Source organism: Gouania willdenowi, chromosome 22 (genome assembly GCF_900634775.1).
Source record: "Gouania willdenowi chromosome 22, fGouWil2.1, whole genome shotgun sequence".
NCBI classification, from domain to species: domain Eukaryota; kingdom Metazoa; phylum Chordata; class Actinopteri; order Blenniiformes; family Gobiesocidae; genus Gouania; species Gouania willdenowi.
In genome coordinates, this window is record NC_041065.1 from 30,713,739 (window position 1) to 30,738,658 (window position 24,920).

General features: G+C 36.2%; 1 protein-coding gene across 3 annotated transcripts in view; it reads left to right on the top strand.

Annotated features, from left to right (window-relative positions):
- rps6ka1 (ribosomal protein S6 kinase a, polypeptide 1) overlaps positions 1-24,920 on the top strand; it is a 78,571-nt gene that overhangs the window by 18,030 nt on the left and 35,621 nt on the right. For all 3 annotated transcript variants that reach the window (XM_028438761.1, XM_028438759.1, XM_028438763.1), the window contains exon 2: positions 1,899-1,943. In XM_028438761.1, the coding sequence (XP_028294562.1) occupies positions 1,899-1,943 (45 nt within the window). The remainder of the gene's footprint in view (positions 1-1,898; positions 1,944-24,920) is intronic.

A 24,920-nucleotide genomic window follows, 5' to 3' on the forward strand; every position in this document is an offset into this window, starting at 1 on the left:
CAGGGTTTAAATGTGCTTTATAGATAAACTGTTTTTAAAAGAAATCTGATTCATTGATTAATCGACTAATTTATTGACCCATTAATCGATTATGACAATAATCGTTAGTTGCAGCTCTACTTTGTTGGTTTGTCTTAATCTCGCATATGATTATCCCTGTACCATTTTTAATCCTGCATCTCTGTGTGTGCAACAGCCTGTTGGGAATCCCTCTGTTAAAAATCCAGCAGCTATAGAAGATGAGTGAAAACATCTGGTTGTCTTCCAGCTGTTTTAATGCATTAATCTGCATCTGTTTCTGAATGTTCACCCATCTGTCTAAATCAGTCCCTTAAAACTGAAGAAAGGAATCTCCATTTCTTGGGAGTTTGTTGTGAGATGTTACAGTGCAGTCAGTCTTCATTTTCCTTTAGCTCACAGGAGGGAATTAAAGTCGTTTTGTGTTGTTTTTTCTTTTTTTCCCCCTCCTCCTCCTGCCTTTTCCTCTTCATGCTCTTTTATTCGAGTATTTTATCCTCCCTGTTTGTCATTGTGTCGACTGCCTGTCACATTTCAGAGGAAGTGGAAGAGGAAGTGAGCAGCATCAGTCGCTGCACTGTAATGAAAAAGAGGAAATGGGGGGAGTAGGGATGTTATTCCGCTTGTTTTCACGTTCCGGACCAGAGGATTAGATCCAGATGTGAATTTTTAAAATATCTTTCTCATCAAGTTTTTTAAACTCTCATTATGTGAGTTCAGGTTTAAAAGCATGTGTGACAAAAAACATTCAGTAAAGCATATAAATGATATAATAGAGGTATAATAAAAATGCACAATGGGAAGTGTTTTGCATTTTGACTCATAAAAGCACCTCTTTAGCATTCAGAACATTTCGTGGCTGAATCATGTAATGTGAGACCAGAAATTGCCTGTATTTTGCAGATATTTTAAGTAACGTCAATACAATGGATTCTTGTTAAGCTCCTGATTTATTTTAGACGCCACGTATTTCTTGGATTCAATGCTAAGTGATTATTTAATGCATCTTAATTAAACATGTCAATGAATTTTGACTCAAAAAACACATAAAATGACAGAAAAATTTGACAAAATGACAACAAAAATGCACAACACTAAAAACTTAAAATGGTCAAAGTATACAGAAAAGTACAACAAAAATACGCAAACGAAACTCAAAATTATACAAAATGAATTTTTTTGAAAGGGCAACAAAAATTAGACTAAAAATACACAAAATGACTCCAGGGTTACAAAACATTAACAAAATGCAAAAAAATATACAACAAAATGACAGAAAAAGCTACAAATTGACAGCAAAAATACACAAAAGAAACTCAAAAACATACAAAATATTTTTTTTTTCTTTAAAAAAAAAAAGAAAAAGAAAATGACAAATATATGACAATACAAAAACTGAATAAAAAATACATTAAATGACAACAAAAACACAAAATGAGAGCAAAAGGTATAAAATAACAACAAAAATACAAAAAAGCCTGAAAAATACATTAAAACAACAACAAAAACACACAAAATCTTTGTTCTTTCTCATAATCTAAAGCTCAGATTGGTCATTGTTCTAAATCTGATAAAATCACGTTTTTCACTGTGATAAAAGTTGCCGTTTCTAATGTGACTACATCTCACTCTGTGCCTCACGCATAAACCATTCCCATGTTGACTTTTACTACAACCAGCAGGAAGCCATTGTTCCACAAGTAACAGTAATAATTATTCATTTCAACAGGATTCACACAGAAAACCTTGGTTTGATATTATTGGGTTGTTCATCTACGCAGATATAAAAAATGTGCCTTTTGTATGTTTGTCCTACACACACACACACACACACACACACACACACACTGAATGTAACGTCTGCTTTCTTCTTTTCACAGAACGGACAAAGTACTGCCGAGGATGGAGACAACACTGCTGTCAAGGTACGTACGTGGAAAACTTGGCGCGGCACTCGTACGCAAACGCAGGATCTAAAGTGCGTTAATGAAGTTGGTTAGCAAAGCCACACAATAGCTAAATGGTTGCTGCACTGACGGCTGTGTGGATTAACCTCTGAGTGACGCTGATGGAGCCTCAGCTGTTCTGTGGAATGACGTGTGTGTTTTGTTTTTGCATCAATGGATCAGAAGCAGTGAATCGTTCACAAAGTGACGCAAGCTGCATGTTGTCCTCATCTGATCTGCTCTGATGCCGCCGTGTCAAACACACGCTGAAAAATCATTGAGTCAGCTCTTTGGCTTCAGTGTCCACTCATGTAGTGTCCACTCATGTAGCTCCCCCCCACCCCCAGGCTTTGATCTCACAGGGAAAAGAGAGAGAGAGAGAGCAATGTGCTGTAACTGAGGGAGAAAGGAGAAGATGGAGCAGAGAGAAATGTAAACATTGAGGGGGGAGGGTGGGGGGGCTACTAATATTTGATCACTCAAAAGAAAGCCAAATGTTGCCTAAAACCTTTTAAATGTCCTTATTAGAAGATCTGTGCCCAACAAAACGCATTACTTTTAAAACTGGGACTAGTTTACCATTTGAAAGCCTGTGCGTCGCCATGTTGAAATGACGTCATTGATGATGTAGGGCTAGGTGAAAAAAAAATCTGAGTTTTTTTAAAGACAAATTCAAGTCTCGATTCGATTTTCAATTATTTATTTTTTTTCCAATGCACTTAAAAATGACTGCAGACATCAGATATTTTGTCAAAAGTGCAACTTTATTGCTGTGATTGTCCTCAGGAGTTAAAATGCGTAGAACAATCCCAAAATAAAATGTAAAAGTAAATGAGGCTCTGTCATTTCAAGCTTATAACATTACAATCAAAAAAATAATAAACTCCTCCCTTAGCATCTCAGCATAGTGCGAATAAAAAAAGAAACATGCCTGTGGCACACTTATAGCGTACTCAAACGGTAAACAAATGTAAACAAAGAGGGGGCGGGCTCACATCGCGCTATGGTAACCCACAAGGACGGAACACCAAAAAGTTCAAAAAAACTGTTGTGGGGAAAACAAAACAAAAAAACTTGAATTTGCAGAATGAAAATAGTTTTTATCTACGAATTTGGTAAATTAATTAAATAAATTTTTTTGCCCAGCCCTATGATGATGCGAATCGCTCTATTTAGTCCATTGAGTTCTATAGGAGTTTAAACATTCAGGATCATTTAGCAGCTGTTTCAGTCAAAATGACATCTTGTGCTGCTTTGAGTTGCTCTAAAAATCAGTAAAAGTTAAAAAAAAAAGTCGATCTAAACCTCTTTTGTTTATCGAAATTTGATAAACAAAATCCGTGACCCCAAAAAATCTGTGATCCGCATTCAGGTCACGAATTTTGTTGATCAATTTTCGGTAAAAACAAAAGAGCCACGCAATATAAAAAAGCCAGAGAAATACACCAAAAAAGTTGTATAACTTGTTGTTTTCCGACGATGAAATCAAACGTAGTCGAATGTTGCTAACATTGGTTGCAAAACCAACGTTGTGACCTCCAACTTTTTCAATAAATCTGAATCTATTGTTTACTGGCAGTGAGACAGACCTTCATCTTATTATCACAATTAGAAGCTCCCACGAGTGGATGCTTATTAATTATCCTGCAGGCCTCTGCAGCTCTGGGAATATATATACGATGTATGCTAAGCTAATTGATCGGGGAGCGCTGCTGCTGTAGCCGGATCATTGATGTTGTCTTTTTAATCACTATGTCCTCTAACCAAGAGGCTCCATCCTCATGTTTCCCAGACAGACTGTGATGTCAGAATATTTAGCATGAAGCTGTAAACTGGCTTACATTGAGAAAATCAGAGCATCTCAACCTCAGGGTAAGACCCTGAAAAATGAAAATATGAATATTTGTTCAACAATTTGAGGACATTTTTACTTATTTTTTACCATTTTTCTTCAACTACACCAAACTTGCCATGTTTTAACCTATTTTTATCACTTTTTCTTGCCATATTTTAATGTTTTTATGCTACATTATTCCCATTTCTGCCACTTCTCCATCAAATTTCAATGCCTTTTCTGCACATTTTTTCCACTTGCAAGACATTTTGGGCACTTTTCACCTCTTCACCCTTATTCTATGCTTATTTTTGCCATTTTAAAGTAAATGTTCCCACTTTTAAGTCAATATTGACACTTGAAATCCCGTTTACCACTTTTTCTCACCATTTTTGGCCACTCTAATTTACAACTTTTAAAATAAAATTTGCTTATTTTTATCCTTTTTCTGCAGCTACGCCAAACTTGCCATATTTTAACCTATTTTCATCACTTTTTCTTGCCATATATTTGCTACTTTTAATGCATTTTGCTACATTACTCCCGCTTTTTTCTATCAAATTCCAATGCCTTTTCTACATATCTTTCCATTTTCAAGACTTCTTTCGGATCTTTTAAACCCTTTACCGACTAATGTTGCATATGTTGACCCATTTATGCCACTTTTAACCTCTTTTCACCATATTCCATGCTTGTTTTCACCAATTTAATTCAAACGTTCACGTTTTGTCATGCCCATTATTTGCTAATTATTCCTACGTTTTCTTTTACCACTTTATCTTTGAACCAATTTCTGTAGTTTTTAAAATCCCATTTCACCTCCTTTTCCACCATTTTTGGTCATTTTTAACCCATTTTTATTTCTGATTAGAAGAACAACTTTTTAAGATGACTATATTCTATGGAGCAAGTAATAATAAACTTCATGGATAACAGTAGATATTATTCAGATTGATTCATCTTTTTTGGGGGGGGGTCGTGGGGCTGAAAAAGGTTGAGAACCAGTAGCGTAGAGGTTTTCTCTCACAGTGATGCTGCTGCTGCTGGTTGTTTCTGTGGTTTAGAGGGAGACCTCCATTGTTGTGGCACTGACTAGCGTGTGGGCAGGGGAGTTGTAACCTGGCTCTGCACGAATCAATGCTGCTGCTGCTGCGGCGGCTGCTGCTGTGTAAATGCTGGGAATGTGATAATGGCTCCTTTCATCCACTCCTTACCAATGGGAGTCACCTGACTCCAGGAGGACTAATGGAAGGAACCGAGGGGAGGGCCAGGGTTCCTCTGTGACTGAGAGAAGGTCAGAGAGGAGGATGATTACCTGTCCTTATGCCCAAAGAAATGCCAAAACAGGCTTTGAAAGACATGTGGAGGAAGTAACCTCAGCTCTAATGAGCTCCTCACTGTCTCTTTGCTGTCTGTGTTTTTGACGCAAAAGGGAGAAATCCTATCCTTTTTTTTCAGGCATATTTAAGGTCACATTAACATCAGTGTAAAGGTGAACAAACGCAGCTTGTTTAGCTTTTGAAGCAAATAAAGCAACACTAAAGATGATTGCAGACTTTGCTCCTGCTTCTCCCTCTTTTCACTAAAATGACTAAAGTTCAGATTTAAGTGGGCGAGTTCAACATGTTGGATGATTTCTTTCATTCTTTGTATCTCATGTTTGCTGAAATGTCAAAAAAAAAAGTTTTAGTCTAAGTTGGGATTACCAATATTTTTAAAATACTCCAAAACACACAAACTGACAGAAAAACACATACAATATCAGCAAAAATACACAAAATGACACCAAAAAACACTAAATGTCTACACAAATGCACTAAATGACTCGCAAAACACCCATTGTGTCTACAAAATACACGAAATGACTCCAAAAACAAAAAATGTATCATCTAAAAACACAAAACGACAACATTAGCACACGAAATGAGAGAAAAATATACGAGATGAGGGAAAAATATTCAAAATGAGAAAAAAATCAAAAAAAAGAGAGAAAAATAAATGAAATGAAAAAACTATAAAAAATGAGAAAAGTGTACAAAATGAGAGAGAAAAATCAACAAAATCAGAGAAAAGTAATTAAAATGAGAAAAATACATCTCAAATGAAAGAAAATCAATGAAATGAGAGAAAAATATAGAAAATGAGTAATAAATACACAAAATAAAAAATATACAAACTAAGACAAAAGTATACGAAATTAGAGAAATATACAAAATGAGAAATATATATATGAAATGAGAGGAAAATATGCAAAATGAGAGAAAATTATACAAAATGAGAAAAAATTATGAAATAAGAGAAAAAAATAGGGAATGAGTGATAAATATATAAAATGAGAAAAATATACAAAATTGGAAGAAAAAAAAGTTTCCCATCTCTATTGTAAAGCAGTTTTACACACCTTGAATAAGGATGTGTATGAACCCACCTTGTGTGTTGTTTACTTTTTATTGTCCTGGTACATAACCACACTGAGCTGTGGCAGCTGCCCAGGAAGGATAATCTCTCCATGGGATCTGAGGTCGACCTTGGAGCCTCATCCCAGTTCTCCCATAAGCTCTAAACAACTTCTCCTTGAATAAAAGCCTTTAATATTCTCACCACTCCATTGTGAGTAGAAGCTACTGTACAAAAAGCTACTTTTTTTTTTCACAAAGTGAATCAGAGCGCCGTCACTTTAAGAGGATATCTGCACTCATCAGTCTTGTAATATTAGCCATTTATTCCCTGGAAAACAGCCAGGCTGTAGTGATCTACTACCACACAAATGTAGCGTTTGGCCTCTGTGCCCTTGAGCAGGATAGGGAGGAAAGAGTTGCTGGAACAATGGATTTTTCAAAGGAAGAAAACACTGATTGTTGGATGTTTGATGTTATCCAGTGCAGGGTTGAAATCAATTATAATTAGTAATTGTAAAAATCTGTTGCAGTCGTAATCGTCGACAGTTGTACACAAATGTAGTTAACAATTATTAAGATATGTTTCATTTCAAGCTTTCCCACATTTTACCATTAAAAAAATAAAATCTAAAAGCTACATTTTCATTGATTAGGAAACCTAACAAATTAAACCAATAGATGGGAAAGAAATTAGATGATAGATATTTGATTTTAGTGTATTTTACAGCTGATTTAGGACCCGATAGCATAAGAGATGCTAACAGAAAGCTAACATTAAGATTATTTATTTTAGGCTCAGTAATTATGATTAATTGTAACTGAACTTTTGTAATTGAGAATGTAATTTAAATGTAATAATAATCAGGATTTACCTTATTTGGTTTAGAATAGCATTTATTGTACATTAGACTGATATTGACCAGACATGGGCAAATGGTGGTCTGGGGGCCACATGGGGCCCTCGATCTAACTTTGTGCGGCCCCTCCAAACAAACACACAAAATGACCCCCGAAAAAGAAAGAAAAGACAAAGCAACAGCAAAAATGCACATTACAACAAAAAATAAACATAATTATTCAGACGCGCACACCAAAACTATTATAAACCAATATTTTCATTGATTAGGAAGCCTAACAAATTAAACCAATATATAGGAAATAAATTAGATGATAGATATTTGTTTTTAGTGTATTTTACAGCTGATTTAGGACACGTTAGCATAAGAGATGCTAACAGAAAGCTAACACAAGAGGAAGGTTAACTTTTATTAGGTTATTTATTTCAGGCTCAGTAATTGTAATTGAGAACGTAATAGTAATTGACTTTCTATGGTTAAAAAATAATTGTAATTAGAAAAAATGCTGGTAACTATAATCGTAATTGAAAACGTAATTGTAACTGACAAATGTAATTGACCCCAAACCTGGACAAGTGTAGCATCTTTTATCATGTGACGTACAATAGAAACAACTGTTGGAGGTGGAGGAATAACTTAGGACCTACTTTGGGGGGATGTACTCTTTTCAGGCTTCCCAAACTATGAGTAAAGGATGATTAAATGAACAATTTCCTTCTTTTTTTTTTTTTTTTTTGGCACCATTCCCTAAATGTGATGGCTTTTTTCTGAATCAGCGATATCTGAATGGCAGCACGTAAGTCATTCAGAGAACAATTGTGCCTCATGAATCATTTCTGACGGAACTAATGGGACATGGAGTTAAATTAATGCAGAGTCACAAAATCCAACTAGCATCACCAAGAGTGAAAAAAGTCATGAGAATTAAAATAAAGGGGATGTTGAAGGGTTTGTGATAATCAAGCACACGCTACGCACGCACTCAGCGGTTCTTTAGACACTGGGAGTGGGTCACAAGATGCCTTCAAGAAACTAAGAATAGTTTATTTTTTACAATTTTAACCTGTTTTTGTTCATTTTTACCCTTTTTCTGCAACTACACCAAACTTGCCATATTTTGATCCATTTTCAACACTTTTCTTGCCATAGTTTTGCTTATTTTGATGCATTTTTGCTATATTACTCCAATTTTTACCACTTCTCTATAAAATGTCAATGCATTGTCTGCACACTTATGCAACTTTCAAGACATTTTTAACACTTTTTCACCTAATGTCACATACGTTGACCCATTATTGTGACTTTTAAACTCTTTTCACCATATTTCATGCTTATTTTAGTCAATTTAGCCAGATTCACGATATGCCATGCCCACTGTATGCCAGTTTAAACTAATTGTTCCAATATTTACACTTTGAACCCATTTTACCACTTTTTCTGTCCATTTTTAGCCATTCTAGTTTGCAACTTTTAACCAATTTCTGTGGTTTTTAAAATTCTATTTCACCGTCTTTTCCACCATTTTTTTTTTTTGTTGTCATTTTTAACCATTTTTATTTTTGATTAAAATAAGGATTTACATCTTTAAGATGACTATATAATATGGCCCAAATAATAATAAACTTCCTGGATAACAATAAATAAATATCACAGATTTATAGAACAATTGAACATTTTTCACCACTTTTCCACCTAATGTCACATATGTTGACCCAATATTGTCACTTTTAACCTATTTTCACCATATTTCATGCTTATTTGTGCCAATTTAACCATATTCACCATTTGTCATGCCCTTTATTTGCCAGTTTAAACTAATTGTTCCCACTTTTAAGCCAATGTTGACACTTTGAACCCTTTTTATCACTTTTAAGCAATTTCTGTGGTTTTTTAAAATTTAATTTCACCACCTTTTCCACCATTTTTCATCACTTTTAACCCATTTTATTTGTGATTAAAACAATGATTTAAATCTTTAAGATGACTATAAGTTATGGGACCAATAATAATACATTCATTTGAAAATCCAGTCACAATAAGCCTTTTATTCGTTTTTTATTAAGCTGAGCGTAAACATACTATTGTGTAACTAATCAAATCTTCTTCCTCCATCGTTGCAGACACAAGACATTAATTGTGAGTGCGGTGCAATCTGAAGGCTGGTCTGGATACAAGAGTTATCTGGGTCATCCATAATAAAACACACTCTTGAAGTAAACCGCTCCGTTTCATAACCAAGATTACACGTGATCTCACTTCATACAGAATAATTTATTCAGTCAAAGACTCGCCCTATGGCTCAACAATGAACACGTTTCTCACCCTTCAGACTCACTTTTTTTAATTCTCACTTTCACACGTGTGTAACATAACGAAACAGAACTTTTTATAAAAGCCTGTTGAACCTTGGCATGTTAAAAAAAAACTACAGATTGGACTTTGTCCTGTGTCATAAATTACAGAAGAAATGCTGACTCAGCTAAAGCCTGAGTAATAGAAACCTGTTGCTGGCATCGATATATATATATATATATATATATATATATATATATATATATATATATATATATATATATATATATATATCCTCTCTGGCCTTCGCCTCAAACTGTTCCCGAAGAATTATTGCCGTCCAACCTCCAGAAGTTGTAAAACTCCTGCAGTGCTTGAAGAGGCGGTTGCCATGGTTACATTCAAAGCACTGACAGTGAGACCAGCAAATACAGAGGCACCGGTTATAATTGATGTTTGGAACGAAGGACAAATGATGAAAAAAGCTGCCGTGTTTGTGGCTATAATTTGGTTAAACGCACGTAATGCAAAACAGAACGTTGTTAAAGGTTAGCATTAGTGACATGGAGAGATAAGTGGCAATTAAAACACACAAACACACACACACACACACACACACACACACACCTGAATGTTGCTCGTGTTTTATTTGTTTTTTTAATGTTTTGTTTTAAGGTCTGAATCTGCATTTAAAGGTCACATGTCATGCTATTTTTCATCCATCTGAATTTGTTCTAAGAACCCCAAAAACATAGTATTTGAGGTTTATTTTCACAAACTCGTCTGTTTTCCAGAGTTTTAGCCTCTGAAAAGTCACTCTGTGAGCAACTCTACACAAACAGGCTGATTTACAGCCTACTTATGCATATTCATAAGTGGGCGTGTCTATAGACAGGACACTGACTTCTCTGCAGGTCTCGCTCTGTTACAAGGGGATCAGTGATCACCAAAGCAATTTAATTTTTTCTATCCACACACAGTTGTGATTGTTTTCTGCCGAAAAATGCACATTACAGTAAAACACATGGCTATTTAAGCTGCTAATGAGTGTGAGTCCATCTCCCCTCCCCGCACGGTGACGTAGGGCCAGAGGACGGCCCGCCCTCCTCCCACCCACGCCGTAGCCGAGCTCCTGCTGCTTTGTAAACACGAGACAGAGCGTGGGGGCGGGGCGTTCACCGGTACATACCTAGACTGTAGAAAATACATACATAGCAATGCGTGAAGGACGCTGAAATGCTCACCTTGGTGGGCGTGTCTGTTTACATGTCATTCACGGCAGAGAGCATCCTGGAGGCGTGGCTTCTCCAGCTCAGTGCGCGTCAAATTCGTCATCAAAGTGGGAACGCGTCATCAAATTGTAGCGAGGTGTTTGGGCTCCCCCTGCAGTAAGAAAGGAGTAAATCACCCTCTAACTAACGATTGATGGAATCAATGAAAAAAACACTTTGGGCATGTGTATGAAGCCCTAATAGACCTTTATCATGTTTATAGCACAGAAAAGTTGATTTAGCGTAACATGGGCCCATTAAAGTAGTTACAATTTTGAAATAACCTACGGTAATAATAAATAATATAATAAATTACATTTGACAATTCAGAATCAGAATCAGAACACTTTATTGAACCTTGAGGGGTAATTAGAATGACATATAAAAAAAAAATTATAATAATTATACAGACTACACAAAAAATTGTGCAAATGAAAGTGCAAAATATTAAAAATAATAATAATAAAAATTAATAGAAATAAAGTATAAATACATATGTAAACAGATTCTTTAGGTCCATGACAGACCGTGGGAGGTTTAAATTCCAGCCCAAAAGTTTGTAAACACTCAGTTTGTTGACATTGTCGGGAAAGTTTTGCGCATTGCATTGTGGGATGTGTAGTCCCGTAGACGAATGCACAGAAGTATTTTTACTTCATTCTTACTGTGATTTCTTTGTTTTTTGGCCAAATAATGATGACGGTTACTAATTTGATACCTATTTTGTTCCCGGTATTCCCCGTGGTATCATCTCACTTTGCAAGACATAACATTTTTTTCCGGATTATACCCCAAATTAAACATAAGTCATTGTTTTGCTGCAATTTTCAGTGCGTTCAAAACACCAGAAATGTGTTGTGAAGTCACTTAGGCAGAGGTTTTGGCATCAAACGCAAGAAATCACAGTATACTAATGAAGTAAAAACACTTCTACGCATTCAGCTGCATGCACGTTTTGCTCATAATCTCATTTAAAATCTTGTGCGACGTAATTGCACTGCTGAGTGGATATATGACGCAGACTAATGAAACGGAAAAAAAAACCAAACAATTGTTTTATTTACTTTTTATTACGTACCTCAGTGGTTCCTAAGCTTTTTCTGCAGCGCCCCCCTTTCAAGAATTAAACAGGGCCCCCCCCAGTGCGACAATTAAAAAACATAACATACAATGCACAATCGCATATTTTAGAGCAGTAATAAAGCATTTTATTAATAAAGTGCAAAGAAAAAAACATTTCCTATTTGTAATGCTCAAAGTTTAATAAGGCCATTCTAGTGCCCCCCGTCATGATGCCACGCCCCCCCAGGCCCATAGCCAGGTTTGTCTAATTAGAAAATGAAAAAGGGGAATTGAGAGAGTTTTGAAATGGAAAATCAGATTCCCTACAGAGGATTGTGAATATTTGCCATTGGTGTTTGTCTTTAACTCATTCAGTGCCGTTAACGTATTGTTACGTCAATTACGTTTTTTTTTAACTAAAAGACACCCTGGCGGAGGTCCTTCATCAATATCTAAACTGTAGTGTGATGTCGTGACCCACTGGTGCCCTGAAGGTGGCAGCAACGCACCTTTAGATGTGAGATTAGCCACTGATGCTACCACTAGGTAAGGAGGAAGAAGCAGGGACGAGGGAGATTATGAAGTGATATTGTGAAGTATCCAGCAGCTCACAGCACCACATACTAACACCTGACCTGAGTGGATTATTGATAATAATCTCCATCGTGACCATGAACCATCAACTAACCGGGCCAAACGGGTCATCTGAGGAAGTTACGTATGTGTAATTGACGGGGGGAGGAGATACAAAATACAGTAAGCAAAACATTCATCTGTGAGCCAGATAGCAAAGTAATAATTTTGCCATCAAAAGCCTTGTCTCAGTGTTGTTGTTGTTGTTTTTTAGAAGGAAACCAATGTTCAGATGTTATAGTTTTCAATAAAGCAAAAAGCTTGTTTTCTCAGCTTTTTGCTCTAAAACTGGTGATTTGTGTAAAACTTGCTCTATTCAACTGCTGATTACGGAAGAACTAAACAAGCTACAAACAATTTTTTGTTGTTGTTGTAATTATGGACCTTAGTCTGTCAGAATCCGGAGTCAGATTTCAGATTGTCATAGGACAAAATATTCTGTGGGTCTTTAAAAAATTTGTCAAAATACTCTAAAACGGCACTGAATGTGTTAATGACCTGCTTTAAGTTTACCAGTGTTGACTGGGTATATACTGGCAGAGAAATGTGGAAGTGAATTGTTGGGAACATGAGGAACTGAGGGAGGAGCTTAGAAACTGATAGAAGAAAAGAAAAGAATGCAGCTGAGCTCCGCCTCTGGTCAGACACATGGACACAGACGCAGGTCGTCCAGGAATGTTCTGTCTGTGCGGGGGGTCTGACGGAAGAAAGTGGGAACAGAACTTGGAGTTACTGAGGCCCTGTTTACACAAGAAAGTTAGTGAACATGCAAAAGTTTTGTTGTGTATTGGTGTTCCATTTACACGTCACTTTAAAAAAAAAAAAAAAAAACTGGCTCCAGAGTGGAAGTTTATGAAAATGCTTCCAGCTCCGTCTCCTTGTAAACAGGGAAACAAAACTTTGGGTTAGAGGTGTCCCGATTCGATATTGATATCAGATATCGGTCCGATATCAGCCAGAAAACAAATATCGGATTTTATCGAACTGTATCTGTAATCACAGATATAAGCGCTCCGATAAAATGTTCCGCTCCAGCTCTTCTATCCATAGGTGACTGTGGTTCACACTCCAACAAAGTAACCTACCGTTGCTGACTATTGTTCTCTGTTTGAGTAACAACACCTGATCAAGCCTTTTCTAACATTCCACACTACAAAATAAATAATAGAAGTATGTATGATTTGTGCTGATATTGTATCGGCTCAATATCGGTATCGGCCGATACGCACGGCTGCAATATCAGTATCATATCGGAAGTGAAAAAGTTGTATTGGGACATCCCTACTTTGGGTGTCACGGGCATGTGCCTGAGACATACCCAGCCCAAGGTCACCAGAACACGGCCCGAACCGGAATAACGCTGATCTCTCTTTAAGCCTGAACCCATTGCTGCTGACGCTATTCTAATCCAAAGCACTGACAGTGAGACCAACAAATAAAGAGGCACCGGTTATAATTGATGTTTGGAACGAAGGACAAATGATAAAAAAAAGCTGCCGTGTTTGTGGCTATAATTTAGATAAACACACGTAATGCAAAACAGAACGTTGTTAAAGGTTAGCATTAGTGACATGGAGAGATAAGAGGCAATTTAAACATACACACACCTGAATGTTGCTCGTGTTTTATTTGTTTTTTTAATGTTTTGTTTTAAGGTCTGAATCTGCATTTAAAGGTCACATGTCATGCTATTTTTCATCCATCTCAATTTGTTCTAAGAACCCCAAAAACATAGTATTTGAGGTTTATTTTCCCAAACTCGTCTGTTTTCCAGAGTTCATGCCGATATTGATCGGTTATTTGAATCTGGAAATTTGAATCCGATATTATTACGTTTTTACTTCTCACCTCTGCAGAGGACAGCCTCCATTCACCTCCTCAGCAAACATTTGTGCGTCTTGAAACACATCACCGACCGGAGTCACGTTAAAAACATAGAAATGATTAATAATTTAACAGTTGGAGAGTCTGTGGGCAGGAGTTGAGCTTTTTGACCTCCGCGCTTCTTCTTCTTCAGCAGACAGGGAAGTGGGCTTTGACGCCCTGTGGCATGTTTGTGTAAGTTTAAGCCTCTGCTTCTGTGTTTATACATGGGTGTTGTCGGCATGGCAACCACGGCACTCGCTCTCCCTACATTCATAGTCGACCTTGCCTTTGATTTATGCCCTGCCTTTCCCCACCCCCGTCACTGAAACACAATTAATTCCTCCTAGTTGACATCAAAGGATCAATTAAACACTTTCATGTTATTAGAGTTTACGTAAGAACTTATTCTGAATTACCAGTGAAGGCACTCACCACTCGTCACATTAATGAAGGCAGAAGCTGTTGTAGAAGTTTCTTTGTACAGTAATTATGCAACAACACCAGGGATTTTTTTTTACCACTGATGTACTGTAAGGAAATTAGCTGCAGCATTTTCAGATTTGTGCTAAATTCAATGGAGGGTGCATTTAACACTCCTCCCTGTCAATAGGTGGCAGTAGCGTGACTTATTAACCATTGACACATTTTTATTATCTTAAAAAGAACAGTTAAGGTTATATATTTTCTTCTTCCCATCAAGTCGGGTGAAATATTTAGTTTTTCATCAACATCAATGTAACAATTAAATGTATTATTTTTTGTTTAATAGATTTGTTTCAATAACATTTTCTCAGATTTATTAAACCAACATTTGTCAATCTGTTCATCCATCTTTTTATCTGTATACAGTTTATTGCTGACATTGGCAAGTGGCGGCCTGGGGGCCACATGTGGCCCTCGGACTGATTTTGTGCTGCCACCGAAGCAGAAGCACAAAATAACTCCAATGAACACAAAAATAACAGAAAAATACACCAACTGACAAAAGACAATCAAAATGACTCCAAAAACACACAAGATGACTACAAAAAACATGTCGAAAAATACACAATAAGAACAAAATGACAATACATTATGCAAAACAGAAACAAACACAAGGAAAAATGACTCCAAATGTACACAAAACAACAGCAAACACGCAAAATGACTCCAGACATGCACAAAATGCTGACAAGAATACGCTGAAATAACAGAAAAATATATAAATTAACAACCAAAATACAAGAAATTAGATTATGCAAAACGGCAACAAAAACAAGAAAAATGACTCCAAAAATACACAAAACAACAACATTCACACAAAGTGACTCAAATAAACTTAGAAAATTACAGGGAAAAAACACCAACTGACAAAAGACAAAAAAAATAATCAAAAAAACTCCAAAAACACACAAGTTGATTACAAAAATATACAAAAATAGCCAAAAAATATACAAAATAACAACACAAATAATCAAAAACTATGAAAATTACTAGAAAAATGCACGAAACAACAACAAACATAAAATGAAAAATAAGAAACCAAACCACAATATAAACATGGATTCCAAAAATACAAAAAAATAACAACAAAAGCACACAAACCCTTTTTGATCATGTGACCCTCCTAACACATGCAGTGTCCCATCTCTGGCCTTTACAGTGTAATGCTCCTCATTCTACTTGTTTTAGTGAAGTCGTCGATTAAAGATTCTATTGAGAAAAACTCCATACTGTGTATATTTATCTTTACTAGTATTCAACATTTCTCCTTTCATTGTTTGTTTTCACACTAAAATATTCCTGAATATCTCGACAGGGCCAGAGATCAGAAATGTTACTGTTTCCCTGCTGTCGCTGTGTGTTTAACAACTTTACAAGACAAATACATTTGCTGTATTTCATTTCCTTGAACATTTGGCAGTTGGTGTCTGTGATCTGAGCAGAGAAACACAAACATTTGTTTGTATTGGTTTTACACTGAAGCCTAAAATCACACCATGTGAAGAGCCAGACCGTTAAAGGATTTCACATGTTTAATGGATAACTTGACACTTTAACTCTGATAGTACTCCGCCGCCATCTGTTTCATCTGCGTACGTTTGCCAAGTTCCAGTAAATGCAGAGAATCGTTCGCAAATACATTTATGATTATTTAAGCAGCCTGGAACGCTTCGAGCACAGATCAGTGATTTGTTTGAGAAGGCGTTGACTCCAAGACCAATATACAGTAAACACAAAATTATAGAAAAATACAAAAAGTGACAACAAATATCTAAGAAAAGAGCAGGAAAATGTCAAAACATCCACAAAATACACAAAACTGGATATAAAATCACAAAAATGGCTCAAGACACACACAATAATAACAAAACTACACAGAATGACTCCAAAAACGACTCCAAAAATACACAAAAATGAATGAATTTATGACTACAAATAAGAAAAAAAGGAAAATACTTTTTTTTTTTTTTTTTTTTTTTAAATGTAAATTAAATAACATTGCTCTCAAATCAGAAAATCCCATTTTGTGGCCCCCACTATGATAAAAGTGGCCCATCTCCTGATTAAGATTATACAGCATTTCCTAAACACTGATGCAAAAGGATGGATTTCTGCATCTTAAAAACACAGTTAGGCAGTTAAGCAACACCAAAAATAAACAATAAAACACACATAAAGAGAGAAAAATATACTAAATGACACGAAAAACACCCAAAACTACAGTAAAAATACACAAGATATATTCAAATAACAACAGACGTACAAAATTATTTAAAAAAATCACAAAATGAGAAAGAAATACACTTTATGATAGCGTTAACACACAAATGACAAAAATAAATACGACAACACCGCTTCCAGTCCTTTTATTTTCATGGTTGGATTTCAGGGTTGTTACAAACTATTTGAGAAGGCATTCACTGATCACCTGATCAACTACTGCATCAATTAGAGCAGACATGAAAAACTGGGACAACAAAAATACACAAATATTACACCAAAAACCCAAAATGACACCAAAAAATTCATAAAAATTGCGCAAAAAGAGAGAGAGAAAATATACTAAATGACACAAAAAACACATAAAACTACTGCAAAAAACCCAAAACAAAACGATAACAAAATGAGAAAAATACACTTAGGGTGTACTACAAATCTAGATCTTATCGCGCTAACTTCCAGGATTTAATCAGTGTGTGCTGGACTACAAACCTCGTAGAAGCTAAATCACTATGGCAACTAATGCTGCACAGCTAACCTGGTCTGGCTTGGATGTTGGTGAGTCCTAAAGCCCCGCCTCCTGACCAATCAGATCTCTTAGAAAACGACCTGCCCGTTGTTAGATGATCCTGGTTGGTGCAGATCTGACGGCTGAGTTTATAAAGAAGGTTATTAATTATAGATTTACTGATGACGTCCTTTAGGAAAGATGATTTACAGTCAGCTGATGAAGCCTGTGTCGATACTTCCTGTCTGAGTTCTCTCATTCCTGTCTTTTCTGGGTTGCCTTTGGTTTGAATTATGGATTTTAATTATTCATCATTTTAAACTTCAGCAACCTGGTCGTTACCAAGTTATGAAGTGGATCAGATCCGAGCGAGTATAAAAGCTCCGCCTCCTGCTGTGTGTTGCTCTTCACTGTCATCATGGTTTTATATTCATTATATTTGTTTAAGATCATAAACTTCCTCCATTCATTGTAAAGACGCTCAGTCTGCCAGTTCTCTCCATTGATTGGTCAGACGCTACAATCTCCACCCCTTTCTTGTGCACACGCACGTAGCGAGGCTGTAATCACTTGGTTTGAATTAGCGTGTTGTGATCAACAGTTGTAGTACAGCTTCTGTCTGACAGGGAATGTTTGGTTAGTTGAAGCCAGTTAACGGAGATGAATCCAATCTAGATTTGTAACACAGGCCCTTAATGATACCAAGAACACACAAATGACACAATTAAATACACAAAAGGACAATAAATCACTCTAATTAACACCAGAAACACACAAAACAACAAGAAACTGCACAAAATACCGTAGAGACACACAAAAACAACATTGACACAGTTTTTTTTTTCTTTTTATGGAAGGGTAGGAAACACTTTATTTTAGTGGGGATATAAAAGAGAGGGCAGTGTTACTCCTCTGGGTGAGGGGGAAGGGAACAGGGAGGAGAGACTCAAGGTAGGAAATGGAAAGGGTGGGGAAGAGTTGATTATTGTAAAGTGAGAGTGAGATGTGAAGTTGTAGTTGTGCATATTGTTTTATTAGTGTACTCAAGCCAGTCTAGTGGTAAGTGTGAAGCTCAGCTATAACCGGTGGTGGCTGTGGACAGAGGGAAGGAGTGAGGAGTGGTAATACCTAGAACAGGTATTTGGGATCAACTGTGTCTAAAGTTAAGCCCAGTACGAGTTTTTCCCACAATCTAAGACATGCCAGTGCATCGTAGACCAATGTTTGTGCAAAAAACCGCTAGTGCAATCCCAAGCCCTGCCCTGGACCCGTAGATGCAGCCAGGCTAGCAGAAAGAGCGGGGGCCAAGGAGCCCCAGGTCACCCCCTCGACCGGGAGGTGGCCTGGGGCTCCTTACAATAATGTAAATTTAAATACTGCACGTATATGAACAAAACAGAAACCCCCTTTAAATGTTTTTATGAATTAAAAACAATGACCGTTCTCATAGAAAGCATCAGCTGAGGGGTAAACCTGCAGTAGAAATGGCTTGTAAAAGTTTACAGCAGCCTGTATGTTAATGGCGTTAAACAGAAGTCTGTATTAATGAGGCTTGGACACACCTTAGAGCTCCACGAACCCAAACACTTCACATTCCACTGCAGGGTTGGAGAGACGACTTAATAACAGGAGGAGAGAAAGAGAAAGAAAGAACACAGCTAATGACACCACTGTGAGCCTGAGCAGGAATGCTAACGTGCACACAGAGGTGCATGTGTTCTCTAAACTCTGTGAAACATCAGGATACCCCTCATGATACTGTCCGTCTTTGGTTATTTCAAATCCTAGCTGCCCACAAGGCTTTATACGTACGTTTTATAAGCATTTCTGTGTTTTTATGAGCGTTTTCCTCCAAAACAACAAAAACAGACTTAAGAGCAGCAGGAGTTGGAGAAAGGAGGAACAATTAAAATGTTCTTGGCAGATGAGACTCCATCATCATGCAGAAATCATTCAGTGCCATTGGAATCCAGAATAAATTGTGTTTGGAATGTTTTTGACACCAAAAGTTATCCAACAGGATTCCTACGCAAGTAAGTATAAATTAAATTAAAAGTAAATTACATTTAAATACCTTTTAATAAAAATAAATTAAAAATAAATTAGAAATAAATTAACATTGTTTTAAATTGAATTAAATTAACATTGTTTTAATTATTTTAAATAATTTAATTATTTTAAATTATTTAAAATTTAAAATGAAATTAAACATTTTAAATGAAATTATTTTACATTCAATTAAAAATATTCAAAATTAAATTAAAATTGAATTAAACTTCACCAAAATTTGAATTAAAAATTAATTAAATTTGAATCAAAATTTAATTAAATTTGAATCAAAATTTAATTAAATTTGAATCAAAATGTAATAAAAATTAAAACCCATTGTTTTTGTTTTTCCATATATTTTTTCTGAACGGAAAATCCATTGACAAAAACATACACTGACATGATATTTATTATTTAAATAATGAAAAACAGAATATTAATTCCATAATTTATTTACATGGGTTTTTTAAATTTTGAAAGTGTTGCAAAAAGGAAATTGTGCACATGCAGAAATCAGCCAGGCTGAGTTTCAGCTTGTGCTGGGTGTGCAGGGCGTGTACGGTGTGCAGGGTGTGGGTGCCGCACTAGCGCTCTTTCTTCTCACTCATTGTTTTGGTGACAGCTCTGTCTTCGTATGGCAACAGTTGATCAAACATGTCTTGAATAACTTAATAACATAAAAGCAGCTTCTAGTCATACACACACACACACACACACATTGATTAAAGTGAACAAAACTTGGTTTAACTGACGTTCTGCAGCTTTTTTTAACTTTGTTTTTTAAGTGATATTAAGTGAAAGTGAAAGGATTTTCATCCTCGAGGATGTTCTGAGCTCATGACCTTTATACGCACACACACACACACACACACACACACACACACACACACACACACACACACACACACACACACACACACACACACACACACACTGCAGAGATATTCACACAGGCCTCAGAGGACAGACTCTCACCGTGAGCCGTGTTTATATTTTTTCCTGAATAGTGCGAATGTTTATGTCAGAGGAAATGTTCGTCATTGCTGACTTCACTACATTTCAGTCCAGTCGAGAATTTTCCTACTCTTCATGTTTCCAAATACTTCTTTAATTACGTGCTGGGTTTTTACTCAGCTCAGTTTTCTTTTCCTATTATTTTGATGTTGTTGTTTCTTAGCTACATGTCTTCTAGCTACGTACATGTCTGCTAGCTACGTACATGTCTGCTAGCTACGTACATGTCTTCTAGCTACGTACATGTCTGCTAGCTACGTGTCTGCTAGCTACGTGTCCGCTAGCTACGTACATGTCTTCTAGCTACGTGTCTGCTAGCTACGTGTCTGCTAGCTATGTGTCTGCTAGCTACGTGTCTGCTAGCTACGTGTCTGCTAGCTACGTGTCTGCTAGCTACGTGTCTGCTAGCTACGTGTCTGCTAGCTACGTGTCCGCTAGCTACATGTCCGTTAGCTACATGTCCGTTAACTATAGGCTATGTCACAAGAACATCTGTGCTTTTTCTAAATTTCGGTGTTTCCGTTACCAGTTTTTATTGCCCTATTTAGATTTTGTGCGTTTTCAAGGGTAATGGAAACACAGCTATTGTTTAATGTGATTGTTGATCATTGGTTGTGATGGTTATTAAATGCAAACAATACTTTTAAAGATGGTGTTTTTCTGTTTTAGAATGTTTTGTGCATAAATGAAGGAAAATAGTGGGTTCCAAACATCTGTTTTTTCAGTTTTGTAGCCATCATTAGCTTCATTAGTATTTTTATTGGCATTTTTATTCCCTTAGTATATTCCTTTTTGTAGGTGATTTATTAAAGTTGACTTAAACCCTTTTTCTTTCATGCTTTGGTTACGCTTTGTGCTCTGGTGTGTTTTACAGAGCAGCTCAGTTTATCTGGAGTGTATTGCTGTGTAAGTCAATTACGGCTGCTTTTCTGCTGCAGCAGATGATCGCATTAAAGCGCGTGGAAAAGCTTTCTAACTGTGCGCTCGTCGTACGCTCTCAATGATGATTTATAGATACCAGCTCCTATCCTGTCCTGATTGTTACTGCTGATAAATAACAATGACGACAATACTGGTGCAGTCACTTGACTCGGTGTGCGCACTATGGACAAATACACACAATCCTGATGCACACACACACACACACACACACACACACACACTTGAGAAATGAGAAAAAGCAGTGAGGCTTGAAGATGCCCTCTTTAAATCTCTTCCTCTCCTCGTTTCACCTGGAACACGTCGGTACATCATCTTCTAAACGACCGCTGCTTAAATCCTGATTCATCAATTTGTCGTTTCATCCAGAGAAAAACTGAATATTTACCTGATTGCAGCTGAACCTGAACCTTTAGATTTAGTTCTCATCGGTCCCTCAAATGCAGCTTTAAACACTGTTGCAGTCCAGTGTTTAGAATGTATTTGACACCAAAAGTCATGGAAATGGATTCCTACATATGGGAATGTGTGGAATTTGATACATTTTCTAGTCTGGAAAAGTATAAAATAATGAAAACTAATGTTTCCAAGACTGTACGCACTGTTTTTCCCCAAAAAACATTAAATTATGAATATCTAAAAATAAATAAATACATTTAAATGGATCGATCAGGTTTTTAAAAGCACTTGCTAGCACTGGGTTGATTTGAAAGTTCTTGACCCTTATAAATAAAAAAAATCCTTGAATTAAATTTAAAAAGAAATTAGAATTAAGTGTTTAAAATTAGAATCATTTGAAATCCACAAAAAATATTTAAAACGAAGCTACATTTGAATTGAAATTAAACACATTTTTAATTCAAAATAAATAGAATTAAAATTAAATTAAATTTGATTTAGTTTGATTTGATGAAATTCAGATTTAAATAAATTGAATTTTAATTGAATTAAAATTGAAATTAAAATTTAATGAAGTTAAATGTGAAATTGAAATGAAAATTTAATTAAATTGAAATTAAAATTTAGATTTAGTTTTAACTTAAAATGAAAATTTAATTAAAATAAATTTGTACAAACATACACTGACCCCTATCTCATATCTCTTGGAAATTGTTTGGTAAAATATGGCAAACTAAAAACTAAATATTAATTCCATAGTTTATTTACATGATACACGTCTGTTTACCCAATTTCCCATTTTAATTTATTTAACGAGACGTTTCCAAATTAGGGTCTGAATTTTTTTAATTCCTAAGTGTTGCAAAAAGGAAATGTGTCCATAAAATCCCTGATTGACTGAATGAGCTGTGTGTGAATAATGTGAGCACTCTGTTATGCATTACCAACTCTTTAATGTTCCTAAAGGTCAGGCAGTTAACACACACACACACACACACACACACGTGTGCAGTGGAAAGTCGTCTTCAATCCTCCAGCTGGACTTTGTACCGACGCACAATAAAAACCTAAATGCAGGCGCACGCACCAACGTTCACACCTTTAACGTCTGAGTCATTGAGTTTGGTTGAGTTGAAGGGCCAATGAAGCCACTTCAGAATGTTTAAACACAAATTAAAACGGCTCCTTATGCTCTGCCTTGATTATCTAACCTTGTTGTACAGTAAGTGCCACGGCAGAACAGTTATAGTAGTGTGTGTGTGTGTGTGTGTGAATATCCTGCTTATAGGAGCAGTTTAGTGTGCATGATCTCACGCTGAGATGGTTTACAGCTCAATTTTACAGCCTGCCACTGTTTGAGAGAGGCTTTAAATCTTGGAGCAGCGTCACCTTCTGTTATTCTTTCAGATTACTGATGATCACACGGCTTCATTTTCTTACAAAATGCTCTAAATCTGATGCTTTCTTTAATCTTTAAGGGCCTGTACTACGAAGCTGGATTTCCTCTTATCGCCCTAACTTGCAGATAACTTCTTACGGAATGAAATCACCATGGTAACTTAGGCTGAACGGCTAGCCTGGTTGGGAGTAGGTATGGTTCTTGCTAGGTTATGAACGAGTATGGAAGTCCCGCCTCCTGATCAATTGGTTCTCTTAGAAAACGACCTGCTCAATAAAATAAGGATAATTCTATGAACACGTGTCTGTGGATCTGATGTGACGCTGACAGGAGATTGAGAATATTTATCCTTTCATTTACCGTTGACATCCTATAAAAACAAGTTCGGATGAATTACAGCCGGACCCGCGGAACGTCTCCGGAGTAGTCATTTGAAAAAAGGGGCCCCCTGGCGCCCCCGCGGCACATACGGAGTAATGGGCCCCATTCATGTATTGGTATGTGTCAATGATTCGGTACCACCAACTATCGTAATATTTCAATCACAAATAAATGAGAACTCGACTTTCGTTTTATTTTTTCATTTGGGGCTCAAATCAAAAATTGTGCTCAGAGTGTCGATGTGTACACATCTATAGATTATAGATGAATATCAGAGGAGTAGTGATTTTAACTAGTGTACACAACAAGAACAGTTAGAGTTTGGTAGCCCGGCCTAAATATTAGGCTTCATGATTAATTGATATAAAATCAAAATTGGATTATTTATTGAGGGTGATTCTTAAAAAATAAAAATCAGAAAAATCTATTTTTTTTATTTTTGAGGGTAAACGTGGCATGAATCTCTCTCCTCTGGGGTGTCTTTGCGCTGTGGTTCTCCAGGCCACCGTTCTGTGTCAGGTTCTTTAATGTCAGTTTTTCTCCGAAAAACATACGTTACAGAAAAATACAACAAATGAAAAAAATATGAAAATTAATTTAAAAAAAACAAAAAAAAAAAACAGGGCAATCACACGCTATTTTACTTTGCACCCACAAATAAACCCCTTAATAACACTACAGAGTACAGTATGTACACCTCTTTGTACATCCAACCTTCAAACATATTCTCATTTGGTCATTATGTTCTGGTAGCTGGAGAGGCTTCTCGAGCACTGCCAAGGTACCCTTGAGCAAGGCATCGAACCCAAACACTGCTCCCTTCATTGTAAAGTGACTTTGAGTACCCAGAAATGCGCTATTTAAAATTATGCGTTATTTAATAACAATAATAATAATAATTATTATTATTATTATTATTGTCAAATCTACTTAAGCTCCCACTATATATATATATATATATTTAAAAAAATGATTTCAGCAACCTGCATTAAGGTCCAGTTTTATTTACTGTAATGTTTGTACATTCCTCTCAGAGGCAAAAACACAAAGTAACGTTATTCATCAGTTAGTGAAAAGCTGAACGTAAGCAATAATTCTGTAATGAAAGAACCAAACTAATGCATAATGTATAATGTATAATGCACCGACATCGGACAAGTAAGGATGTCCCAAAGTGAGTTAGTTTTTACAAGTTAAAACAAAGTTTCTGACTAAAGCAGAGATTGTGTTCTTGTGAGCCGGTTGTAATAAATGATCTGCAGCTCAATGACACTCCACTGGGAACCATTGATGCAAACCTCTTCAGTGCAGATGTAATTGAGCATGCTGTAATCAGACTGTAATCATCAC